The sequence below is a fragment of the Melopsittacus undulatus genome, chromosome 1 (assembly GCF_012275295.1).
Source record: "Melopsittacus undulatus isolate bMelUnd1 chromosome 1, bMelUnd1.mat.Z, whole genome shotgun sequence".
Lineage (NCBI taxonomy): Eukaryota > Metazoa > Chordata > Aves > Psittaciformes > Psittaculidae > Melopsittacus > Melopsittacus undulatus.
The window spans coordinates 142,973,816-142,987,314 of record NC_047527.1 but is presented as its reverse complement, the minus strand read 5'-3'; the positions used below and the strand labels follow the sequence as shown (position 1 = coordinate 142,987,314).

Sequence of the window (13,499 nt, the reverse complement as noted above, 5' to 3'; positions counted from 1 at the left end):
CTCTAATCTGTCTACAGAGTCTGAATGAAAAACAGTCAACCTACATATTCTCCTTACACGGTTACTGTTGCTTATTTGCTGTAATCAACTGGTCCCATGGTATTAGTCTTTTCTCTAAGGGCATGAGCAGAACATTTTCTCATGATAAAACAAATACACATTAAATAACTAACACCATGCGAAGACTAACAAATTGTAAAGAACCAAATTCACCCCTCAAGGATGATTATATATATATAATTCAAGTTCAAATCTGCATGAAACATTCACTTCTTGGTCCTCCAGCCCAGCTAAATAGGTGCCCCTAATTCTTCTGAGACCTTGAGAGTGCAGGCCTTCAAGCGTAACCTGGTCCTCGAAGTCAGAGACTCCTGGGTCTACTCTCTTGGCTGGGCTGATGCTCCTGCATCCTCCCAGAGAAGCCCCAGTGCTCCTGAATCCACCTGGCTCTCTTCACCTGAGGAGTTACATGTTATTTGAGTATTTGTGCTTAATTTCTGCATGACTGCATGAAGAGTTGTGAGCAGTATTTGTTCAAGGCTCTTTTCCTGACAGACACTTAACCCAAGCATGGAAATAACAGTACCTCTAAAGAGTTTTCCTGAAAAATTGTTGCTTTAAAAAACCCCATATTTACATGTTTCAAATTACGACATGCTTCCACATGAATATTTCTACATTTTTTAATTGAGATATCACATCTTTTGTTCTTTTTTATCACTTTGCTAGAGCAACAGAATTTTTTCAAAGAGAAGCAATAAGAGAAAACATGTTATTATTCTATACTGCAGTACTTACAATAAGGTTGCCTTTCTTGACCACCAAAACAAACTACTGTATTATTTGCACCTAGGAATAGTTATGTTTCAGTGGATCTCACTGAGACATACACAAAGAAAATGCTAGCTCTAACATTTGTTTCTAATTTATTTTGCTATGTAATACTTTAGTAATTGCTTTTGGAGCAACGTGGGTTCAGATACTATCTCAGAGCCTCGTGGTACAGATTGAGGAGGTTCAAAAACAGTAAACATGCCATAGACCTAACAGCTGGTTTTCCACTTTGCTGAGGCTATTAAAGCATCTGTGGACCTCTACACTAGGCCCAGACTCATTTGAAATTATTCCCAGATGCCCAAGAAAACATCCTATGGCTTGGGATCACTTCAGTTCAACAGTGTCTCATCCCTTTTCTATAGCATCCTTAATAGGACCTTTATGCTGTGGTTCAACAATGCTTGGCAAATTTCCTCTCACTCAATTAAATCAAGAAAGCTTTGCTTGTATTAGCATAGTAGAACAGGCAGGTTTGTTGCATCATTAATACAAAAAAACTCCCCTTCCTGTCCTAACAGAGAGCAGAACATGGCCCAGAACAACCCAGGATAGACCTCACACATCTACATTTCCTATTAAGCAACTCTAAGAATCCAGAATTTTTCCTTGCAGACACTGTATAAAAGTTGATGGATAAGGCTTACTAACAGAGCAACTAAGTGGTGCTACACATGATGTGATTTTCCCCGGAATGCCCCAATGGCTTTTTTTGAGTCTAATGACTGTATCTGTTAAGTTTGTTTCTGGTTACCACACCATTTTTTGGTTTCAGAATAAAGTGCAGATGTTTAGGAAAGAATAGGTTGCATTTAAAAATGGGTGACAAAGTGTAATAAAATGTTTTCCTTACCATCTGTTTTCTTTGATTCATCCCCCACACTGGACTGATCTTTTTTGTCCAACTTATTGTCTTCCTTTAATTCACCTAGAAAGAAGCAATAAGAAACACTATAAGCATTTTAATGCAGACTGCAGTTTATTAATGCCTGTAACTCAAACTGCAACATCCAAAGGAGAAGCTCCTTAGGAGAAAAGGTCTGAATTCACAAGGAACTGGATTAACATATTTTCACAGAATAAAGCACCAGATAAAATTTATTGTATAGAAAATAAAGCTTTGCAATCTACTTTTAAATTCATTCTAATTATTAACACCTTCTTAAGTGCACATGCAAACTCATACTCCCTCTAGTTGTATGTAGGCCATTAAAAACCTGAGCATAACCTTCATTTCAAAATCAGGACTCTGGAACATTTATGCTTTTAAAGGACTAAGACCCTGCAAGACTTCCTCATTAGTCTCTGCATTAGAGAACCACCTTACATCTCCCAGACAGTCCTACACAATTTTGCCTTACTTTCTCTTAGTTTCCTTTATCCACAGACTCATTTGGGCTGGTCCTTTGATGCCAGTACCAGGGAACAAACAATCATCCTACTACTGATGACTGGCTTTAGAGTCTCTATAGCAAACCAGGCAAGCAAAGACTTTGGCAGAGCACTGTTTGATGCAGAATGAAAACGGCAACCTGAGCTGCAGTGCATTTTATGAAGCCAGGATGGTTAACCAGAGTCATTCCAATCTTCTGTCCTCTGTAAGTCACACAGCAGAGCACATCAGACCTCCCCAGACCACCCCTTTATTGAACAAGAATGCCCAATGCACATCAAATGAAAATTAACTTAAAAGGAGAGCTCCAGCAGAACAGGGCTCTTTCTGCTACAGTGTCCAAGCAGCAGCAACAAAGGTGTCCTTCCTTCAGATGTCCAGAGGAGCAACAGCAGCCTGCCCAGATGGGAGCAGGCAACTTGTCCTTTCCCAGTGGAGGAGCAGCAGTGAATGTATGATCCACAACTCAATACAAAAGTCACACTTCTGAATTTTGTAACTGTGAGGTATGTTACAGGGCTCTATTAAAGTGATGCTTATTCCTTTTCTATTATTAGTTTTCTTACTACAACTAGTTCCCAGCCTTTGGATCCAGATTATACGTATTATGTGTTAAAGAGGAGCTGATCTGCTTTCAAAACAGTCATGGCCAGTGAATATATTTTTAACAGCTCAAAAAAAGGAGTAATCGTAGAGAAGTAAGGACTCCCCCTTCCACACTGGGTCCTAACCACTGGAATATTTGTTATTCTTGGATCACAGAGGATCAATGTCTCTCTCCAATGAAGCTTCATCATAGTATGAAAGAGTAATGGTTTTCAAATCTTAAAATATCTAAGAAGATGGAATAAACATATCCTGTTCAGTTCTCAGTCAGTGCCAAAACTTCTCATGCTTTTCTTCCCAAACTCAGTGAGAGGAAAGCAAAAGCATGATATAGGACAAGCAGTGATCTTCCCAGCTGATCACACAGCCACTGACTTGGGTTCCTTGAACAGAGAGGTATGAGCAGCTCCAAGCAGGGCTGAGGTGTCTGCCTGATGAAGGTGGCCTCTAAAAGAAGGACACTGTCTTCAAGAAATGAAATGAAAATGTATGTAGCAAAGTATAAGTCTTCCTGCATTTCCTCCACCATCATATGGCTGATGGTAACAATAAGCTATTAATGCTCTTTTTCACGATTGCACAAAGAAGTTGCTTGACCCTAAGTGCGTGCAGGAAAAGATGATGAGCATCCATACACACATCATCTAACAGTTTGATCTCTTGGAGAAAGCACACAGGCAGCAAGTGACTGGAAGAGACATTAAACTCACCCAACAACACAATTTCTGAACTTTCATTGAATATAACTTATTGTGAACACAGGGCTTTTGAGTATTGTAATATCCACCCTGCCATAATGCCAGCAGCCGAGCAGAACCATGATCATAATGATCTTTTTGAAAGGGATTACAAAGGCAGAGAAATAACAAGGCAAATACTTTACGATGAGATATTAACATATAGGCGTAAAGGGAGCTGTGGTGAGCCCAGAGATATTAATGTGAGGATTTCATCAGTCTCCAAAGACTCTGCAGTGATTGTACCTCATAAAGGCCTTTTCCCATAAATTGAGGAGCAGAATTTCTTTTCCTGAGGACGACACTAATTTTCAGAAATCATTATAATTCTTTTCAGAGCATTTCTGACACCTGCAGCAGAGAGACACTGCACAAAAAGGTACTGTCAAAATCACTAGAGTAAACTTTAATAACCCCGTATTGTTAGAAACATGTAAAACAAAAGATTTCAGAAGCAAAGTCCGATGCAGTCTAGATGGGATTTCAGATGTCCCCAGCCTTTTTGCCTCTTGACCAGCAGCCAAGTGAAATACATGAGAATCACATCAGGAATATTTTAAACTGAATTTCTGCCTCTGCTGCCATCTAAACTCACTGTCTGACTTTCAAAGCCTGGATGCTCAACTCAGGCTTTTCTTCAGAGGATGCTTCCATGTCTGCCTTTGTGCTGGTTTTGGACTGACTGATGATAGCCAAGTTTGTGACAGGTCTCATGCACTGCCATTTTTTGATAATGGCTTCAAGGAGCAGGAGCTGGGGAGTTAAGGACAGTGAAATGGCCTAGAGACAGTTCATCTGTTATAATGGGCCCAGGGCACAGGTTAATGTTTACTGCCATTTTCAAACATATTTCCACTTGTTCTGGGTGCAAAATGTGATTCTTATTTTAACTCAGTTCTATAGCGAGTTAAAACCCTGGAATCAAATTTCTGACCAAACAAAAGTCTTGTGACCACTCTAATAAAAAAAATGAGAAAATGAAGAGTAAATAGAATAACAAAAACAGAGAGGAGGGAAAATCCTCTGTCCCAAGCCACTTTTATATCTGAGGCTCAATCACCTTTAATACCTTTACTAAAATACCTTTAATTTGCCTTAAAAAAAGTTTATAAGCCACCTTTGGCTTGTCCTCTGTCAGTTACCCACGCACTGAAGGTGTTCACTGAACCAAGAACATTTATTTCAGCTTTTCAGCCTGTGCACAACAGCCTGCTTCATTTCCACAACAAAAGTCTTGTTTTCCTTCCCTCCAAAACTGTCCAAGCAGGCATGATATATTCCATTTTCAATTAGAAGAACACTGCTTGGGAGTTGAATTATAGCTTCTGGTTCCCATATGCAGGTGACTATGTCAGTGTCCAGGTTCCCCATCAGTGAGGTGAGATACTGGTTTTAGGGCTGGATTTACATTTCAACGGAAGAAGAAAACTCACCATTATGGACATGCTGTTTCTCATCACCCCCTGCATGATGAGAGTCCATTCCCTTATCTGTCCTAGGTGCATTTTTCCCTTGAGAGGCTTCATGTTTGTTCACCCCAGTTTGCCGAGTCCCATTTGCATGATTCTTATTGGAATCTGCGCTTTTGTTTTCTCCTGGATTTGGTTCTTTGCTGTTCTCTGTCTTTGCTACTGTGGTATCTTCAGCTGGCTTCTTCTCATCTTTTTCATCTGTTTTCTTTTCATCTGTTCCCTGATGAGCATTTTCCTCTGCTTCTTTCTTAGCTTTTTCTTCTGCATCCTCAGCAAAGAGAGAAGCAAAACAAGGAAAGAAATCATGATTATCAGTCAATTTGACAAGAGTGATACAACTCACACATCTAAACCTTCTTTAGTTTTTTACATGCAAACAGCTTTTACTTAGATAAATGTAGGAATTGACCTGACACAGGAAAAAGAGTACAGAAAAACATTTAAGAAAGTATTCTGAATAAACCCAACCAATGTTGGCCTATAACGTATATTACTTGTATATCTTTTTTACACCATGGAAGGTTCACCTTTGAAAATAGAGTACCTAAAAATTCTTAGAAGGCAAATTAGAAAGAGACATTAGCTATTAAAAGTTCTAAGGGTGAAGAGGTTAATTTAACTTTTGACACACAACAATCATTCAAATTGCATTAATTTTCTCTTGTACCATACCACGTAACCCTATGCACATAGAAAAACTTGGTTCTTTGATACCTGCCTTTTCCCCTTCTTGTTCCAGGTTGCTTCCTAATCTCTTCCCTTCTAATTATTGTTATCTTTGTGGCTCTGTCCTTTCTTGGCAGACTCATACACTGCTGCTAGTACTTGCCCTTCCATCCCAAAAAGCCTTACAGTCAATCACAAATACACAAAGGTGTAAATTCAAAAGTGAATGTTGAGCAACTGCAGCATCTCAAAGTACTCTCATTCAGAAAAAAATCAAATCACAGAGAAGCCAATTTCCCCCTTTTAAGATACTGCAGTTGTTGTTATCCAAATCCTAGGTATTGATGCAACACTTAGAGGTTGCAAATTACTGCAGCTCCAGGTGTTGAGACCACTGTTTCTAGCCAAGGTTGGGTACAGGAAACTCCCCAGACTCAGCTGCAAAGGCTCTGTGTGGCTTCCTGCATCTCATTGCAAAGCAGGACACAACCACAGTCCCTCAACACAGCCCTCAAGCTATTAAACACGGCTGGGTGTGCAGAGACTCTGGGCAGAGACCCCATCATTTTCTTCTCCTTTTCCATCATCAATAGAGATTTCACCTGCAAAAGTAGCTGAGTAGCTCAGCACATGCTCAGTTTGGAACCTGTGAGCTTAAGCAGCTTCAGAGCATCACATACATCCATACTGAGTCTAAGCATTCAGATGTGACACCCTATGTATTCAAGGGTCTGTATTCAAGATCACTGAGTTGGCAATATCCCAGGCCACTCATTACCCCATCGTGGGCAACCGATTGCACTTTGAATGTGATAAGGATGACAGATGTAGATCAGGTTGGGCAAAGTCTTGGGTGACATGGTCTAGTATTAGGCACTCCTGCCCATGACAGGGGATTGGAAGTGGATGATCTTAAAGTCCTTTCCAACCCTAACTATTCTATGATTCTATGTATGTTCTGAGCAAGCAGATTTAGTTAAAGATGTCCTTGCTCATTGCAGGGGGGTTGGAATCGTGATTGTTAGTTAGTATGAAGTGATAGTTCGTATGAGTGAATCAGAATTAGTTTTGAGGAAAAGATAACAATGGGATACAAGAGAGGAAGGGGAATATCTGTCTTTGATAAGAAATGCCAACCTGTATTTCCTTGCCAGCAGCCAACTAAAATTAATTAATTTTTAAATTAATGAATTCTGGCTCACATGAAAATATAATTAAATTAGGTATGAGCCTCCCTCTACGGTAGATTCCATTGATGGCTCAGGAATGCACATTGATGTTTTCCCTGGAGACTCATGGTATACAGAAGGATAACTCTCATTTGGAGATCTGAAAAGTAAAAATGCTGCATTTTGCACCTGAGCAAGAGAGAAATTCAGCTCAGGACACTTACTACAGCACCACTGGATAAGTGCCTCTTGTCAAAATTAACTGTCACAAAATACTTCATCTAAATGGTGCTTTGCACATCAGGGGGTTTGTTTATTCAGCTTTTTCATTTGTGAGCATTTAATGATTACCCTTTAGGCAAAAAGAGATCAGGAATAAACCCTACTTACTTTGCCCACACAGTCCTAGAAGTTTTCTATAAATACCACACTCAGGATAAAAATAGCTCAATGATGCTCCCAAGGACTACACCATTACCAAAGAGAATAGAGTATTCTACAAATTATCATTATATTCAATAGTAATTAATAATAGTCACTGTTTAATAATAATAATAATAATAATAATAATAATAATAATAATAATAATAATAATAATAATGTTTTCCTTTCCTTCTGGTCACCAGTTGCTATCTGCTGTCAATCAACTAGTTAAATGCTGTATCTGTCTTTGCTTAATAATTCCTAGTTTTATTGGCAGAGCACCTTTGATGCATTGCAAGCCACTGGTTTGACTGGGTCAGCAATTTCAACTCCTGCTGTGTGGCAGGCCCTGCTGCATATGGCAAAGACAGGCAAGGCAGATGGAGGGGGGTGCAGAGACTTGTAAGTCAGGAGAAAGAGAGCAGCAGAGCAAAGGTTTTGATGCAAGGGCTTTGGGGTCCCAGTTCCTTAGTCAGGTCCCAGTCCTCAGCCACTCTGTCTGAGCCAGACATTTGTATAAACCTTTTAAGATCAGAAAAATATGCATGGTTGTACTTCTAAATGCACCCAGAAACACAGACATTATGTGAAAGTCAATGAATGCAGATGAACAGAAGCCGAGACTGCTTTCTGAATCTCTGATCCATAAACTGAGGCCCTGATCCAAGTTACTGGTGAGGAAGTTTGGCAAAAACATAAAGTAAATCGACTTTTCAGGGCTGAAGGTTGTCAGAAAGGTAAAATGACCTACTCAAGAGCTCCCATGTCTAATAATGCAGACTGTTGAGCTCTCTGCTTTCAAGTGATCAGCTAATTCTTACATAGACCACCCTCAGGAACTGCTAGAAGGACATTTTTATGGGGCAATTAAAAATAAAACATTCTCCTCTCCAGTTAAAGTACTAATAACCAAACACTTATTGTTAGGATACCCTATAAAGAATGGATATGAAATACTGCATCCAGACATACTACTGGTGCCAGCATTAGTTAAGCAATGCGTGCACATCTACTTGAGTCATAACTTGACATTTACATGTGCACATTTAGGATAAAGTTTTTATGCAAAGCAGTCACTGCAAGTGGGTACAAAGCACATTTAAAAATTAAATATCCATAATCTATTCTGAGCTAATCTATATATTATATATATGTATATATATATATTGTTTTAAATGAAATGTTAGATAGATTTTATTTATTTCCCCATAGGTGTCTCTTGCATGTAAGATTTTTATCCAGCAGATCCTTTGACATGCAATTATATATGGGACATGTTGAAATTAAGTCCTTAAAACTAGTCAACCGGATCGGCTTCATTTGCCCAACACCCTATTCTGTAAGACACTGTCCATGTTTAATGCTTTGCTTCTTTGGTTAGCTTTAATTTGGTTGCTCCACAAAGAACTGGGAAATAGCAAATGCCAATTGAAAAAAAAAGACCACACAAAAAACTACAAAAAGCCCCTGGCAAAATAAAAGCAGATTTTGAATTATGTTTTTGTTTTCATTTTCATAGAATGCCCAGAAAGGTTTTTCTTGAATGGCAAGTTTAAATCACAAAGGAGAATTTAATTTGAATAATGTGTTCTTTCCTGCACCTTTAGACAGGCCTTTCAGTTGGAGAGGAACAACCTTCTCTGGCAAATAGCAGAATGATGGCAAATCTTCCACCAGCCCTGAAGCCAAGGCCACAGAATACATTAAAATCGAGCTCCTTCCATTTACATGAAATAAAACAACTCCATTAAATACAGATTTGAGTAACAAACATTCAGCTCGGAGAAGAAATTGCATCACCACCAATTCCATGGAGGAAAAAAAAACACAATCAGGGACACATTCCTCCTTTTTTGGTTCCAAAGCTGGTCTAAATCACCTGAGCACTCTAGGTCTCAGCCTAGGTCTAGCGCTCAGGCCACGGTCTCCATGGGCAATTATCCAGCCCCTGGATGCAATGGGCAGTTGTACGTAATTTCTCAACAGATGGCTCTCATTGATTCCAAAAGATCTCTGACAATAGAGGTTTGCCAGTGTCTAACTTATTATCACTTTGTGATTACCTGCCAATTTTTTCTCCTCTTAACAGCCATGGGTACGTGAATAAAACCAAGCCATAGCTCCCTTATTCTGCAGCTGCAGTAGTCTTCAGAAAACTGCTTTGAGCTACCAACAACAGTTATCATTTGCATTGATGTACTCTGCAGTGGCCTGCAACTGGTCCATGTGTTTCCTGGACTGCAGTGGCCAAAACTGCGCACAACACTGCTGTGGGAACCTTGTTACTGCTGGTAAAACAGGAAGGATGCCAAAGGGTCTTAGAAGCAAGATGTGTTGATTTTTGTTGTGTTGTTCGGGGGCTTTTTTCTCTGTTTGTTTTTCCAATTACATGGCAATATTGAACCCTGATCAACCTGCAACCAACACAGCCCTCATGCTCTTCTGAAATATTGGGAGTCCCTCCCAGGTTAATGATATCATGAGTATTTGCTGCACAGTTCCCAAGTCATTAACCAAGTTATCACTAGAAATAGGAAACCAGCTATGAATGCACAATATCCTGTCCTTCCCTGAAAGATTATCCATAGCTCCTTCAATCTTAGCAGTGAACAATTGATAACCTATCTCTACAAATGCAGTTCCAAATATTTCTGCACCCACCCCAGTCTGACTCATGACTTCAGGGGACCTCCCTTACAATTGTTTTTTTCCCGTCCCATTGTCCACATCCTCTTCATGAAGTACACTTAACACCATCTCAGAAGAGTACAAGGCACAGATGCGTCACAGTATTCCTGTCTTTCTGAGCTCACTGTATGTTGTTGACCTTGAAAAACAGATTCGTTCAAACTAATAGTGCTTACTTGGAGAATAATTTGATTGAAGAAGAGCTTGAAGAAGAGGTCAAAAGAATTGCTACTCTTTCCCTAAGAAGCCTGGCTGTTACCTTTGGTGGCTTGCGCTTTCCATTTCTCCCGGTTCTGCTGCACCACCTCAGTCCAGGTGGCTTTAAAACATTTGAAATCCACAGTGAGTATGGAGCAGTTGAGTGAGGCACTTCCTTCTGACCCAGTGCTCTTGACACTTGATCTTTTAACTTCAGAGGGATTGATGCTATTCAGACTGGGACACAAGATCACAAAACACAGAAGAAATTAGTATCCCATTCACCCAAACATAGGTAAGAAGAAACGATGACTGTAAGTCTAAACTTAAGAGAGTCAACCAGAAAAACAAAAACTAAGTTTGAACCCCTCTTTCTCCCAGCCCAGGTCTGATATTAAAGCAAACAGTACAACCTGAGCCAGTACTAGAAATAAAGGGCAGCTTTTCCCCAATTGGTTTTTGGTATCCATAGTCCCTAAGACACAGAATCACCCAAAGTGTTGCCATTACCTTCACTGTGCATCTTCACTCCCTACATATTCTTTGGAGAGTCACACAGTTCTAGAAATCAAGTATTTCAAACGAGGAGGCTCCTAAAATTCACCAATGGGAGTCATTAGGCACAGGACAGGAGGCAAACCTCTGTCCACGTCTTGCTCAGCTGAGGCTGAAACCAGGTGCTCATTTTGGTTATAGACCCTACAGTTGTCTTTCAAGGATGGACACTTCTTTGTGCACACTTTTATAGAGGCAGCAAGGTAACTGACATAGAAAGATATTAGGGCTTGTTCTTCGTGCAACAGTCCAAGAGTAAAGAAGTCACCTGAGAGAGGGAGTCTTGACTTGGTTGCCCTACTCTAGGGAGCACTAGCCATGTGGTGTTTGAATTCCAAGACTTACCTTGTCCATGAAACAACTAAAAGAGTAGTTTCTCTGCAACAGCAGAGCAGGTTAAATTGTCCAAGACTCCTTACACCCAAACTCTATGTGAAACTGATGGTACTTCACACATACACATAGTGTAACCTTATCTACTGTCACTAGGATGTGGGGATACTTCCCAGTCCTATTCTGTATTTAAATGGGATTGATCCCATTTACACTTCCGGACATGAAGAACTGTGTGCCTCCCCATGACTTTTTTAGGATATTAGTGACTGAGAGCACTAAAGTTCACCTGACTGCACGGCTAAAACCATTTGTGCTCACTTCCTTCGGAGCCATGGCTCAGGTTTATGCCAACCTTCCTCTTTGCCCTCCCCTGGGCTGGAGCTTCCCTGCAACAAAGTCATGTCACAAGGTGAGCTGTGGTGTCAGCAATGCAGTTATGGGGCTTTAAGCCACGTGGAAGATATACACTGTGGGAAGGAAACCAGGGAAGCTGGCACAATGGCAGCATGTGCAGAGGTAAGGGAGAGGGCTGTGTTATTCACCTGGAACGCCTGAACCCGGACATGCCAGAGCGGGAAGCTTCATCGATGAGTGGAGTCACAATCTTCTCAGTCATGTCAGTCAGCACAGTAAAAGTGGGTTCCACGATGAAATCAATGAAACCTGAGCAGAAACACAAGCAGAGTCAAGCAGGCAAGAGGAGGATTTATGTGGAGTCACTGCTTCAGCGATCGCAGACAGCCACACTGTAAAAGACAGAGTAAAGAAAATTATACCTTGAAAGAGGGATAGGCAAATACTAGAAAAGGAAAACAGAGTTATCATTGATCCTTGACCCAACAGCCTGGATATAGCACACAATAAAAGGTACCTACCTAAATACTGGAAAGAAGCTGTGGCAAATCAGAACACAAAAAGATGCATCAGAGCTTGTTTTATACAAGAAGTGTGATGTTTAAGCCAAATTCCAAGCGGATTTGGCTAAAACCCAGTTTCAAAAATGAAGTCTCTAAAAGCAGGAAACACAACACCAATAATACTGCTAAGCTTTGCTGGTGTGGAGTTACATGCAAAACTCCCTTACTGCAAATCAGTGGGTTGCTGTGAATATTCTCTCCTCAGTGTTCAGCCAGCTTGTTCTTGTTAATAATAAAACAGATTTAGATGCTTTCCCCTGCATTTGTTTAACATAAAATAGTATCTACTTCAGTATCCAGCCTGGCAGAGATGAATATGGCTCTGATCTGAATGTAGGGATGGGCAGACTGAAGGGCCCTGTGGCCATAGGCTCACAAGATGAGGGAAAATCCAAGCTGCATGATAAAAATGGGAGAGTGAAGAGCTTAGAGTAGTTTACACCTTCCCCTAAATTCTCATGGGGGACAAGGACTATTTCTGGTGTTCATTTTAGTGCTTCACTTAGCAAATTTCTTGGTGCTGCAGGCAGCCAAGAAAACAATAATGTCTTTAATCCCTCCTAAGGCACGTCAGGATTCAGGTTTTCCCCACTAATACAATTTTTAAAGATATGTAATTATCAACTATTGATTCTACATTCATAATACTATAATTTCTGTGACTGGGTCATGACATGTCTCAACAACAGACCCTGGTGATTCTAGGTGACAACAACAAAAGAAGAGACAACATGGGCCATGCACCTGAATTCACAGCAGCTTTGATCCACACCTGGAGTACAGTCAGTTGAGCATCCTCCTAGTTCCATTTCCCTTCCCTGATTTTGGCTAGATTTCTAAAAAGATGGGTAATTAAGTGCATTTTCACACCCAGCCAAATGAAAAACATCACTTGCAAGTTCTTAGAATTTCACACTAACATCCTGTAAATGTGGAGAAAATATGCATTCAGTCTTATTTGAACATCTGAATCATGTGCCTCCATAACACTGAGACAGTGTTATCTATTCAAATTTAGGGAACAGGGAATTAATCAGAAAGGTATGTAGTATAAAGCCACAAGAGGAAGTTGTGTGCTAGATCACAACCAGATAGTCCCAGCAAACTACATACCATTTTTTTAAAACACTGGAAATTGTACTGGCTGACAACAGTGTTAAGTGTGCCACAAGGATCTGGAGGATAAGGAGAACGTGATTTACACATATGTGTGTCTGTTTCTGTGTCTCTCCTATTCCCCTCCACTCAGAAAAAAATTTACATCTTAATGGCCAAAAAAACCCAAACCATGGTACCCTGTCACTTTTGCTTGCCAAGTAAATACCACAGCCATCTGCTCCATCACCACTAATGCAAATCCCTGCTATCAGATGCATGGCTGTGTCACTAACTGCAGCATCAAGGTGGTGGGATCTGCTTCCTGAGATACCCCACATTTGCACATAAACACAAGGGCCAGTTGTAAGTGTCTGAGAAACAAATTTTCCCTGAGACAAGTCTTGCAT

General features: G+C 40.3%; 1 protein-coding gene across 2 annotated transcripts in view; it reads right to left on the bottom strand.

Annotated features, from left to right (window-relative positions):
• PDE1C (phosphodiesterase 1C) overlaps window positions 1-13,499 on the bottom strand; it is a 73,053-nt gene that overhangs the window by 30,329 nt on the left and 29,225 nt on the right. For both annotated transcript variants that reach the window (XM_034065732.1, XM_034065729.1), the window contains exons 11-14: window positions 11,620-11,740; window positions 10,248-10,423; window positions 5,004-5,303; window positions 1,688-1,762 (exon numbers count right to left, since the gene is read on the bottom strand). In XM_034065732.1, coding sequence (XP_033921623.1) covers window positions 1,688-1,762; window positions 5,004-5,303; window positions 10,248-10,423; window positions 11,620-11,740 — 672 coding nt within the window. The remainder of the gene's footprint in view (window positions 1-1,687; window positions 1,763-5,003; window positions 5,304-10,247; window positions 10,424-11,619; window positions 11,741-13,499) is intronic.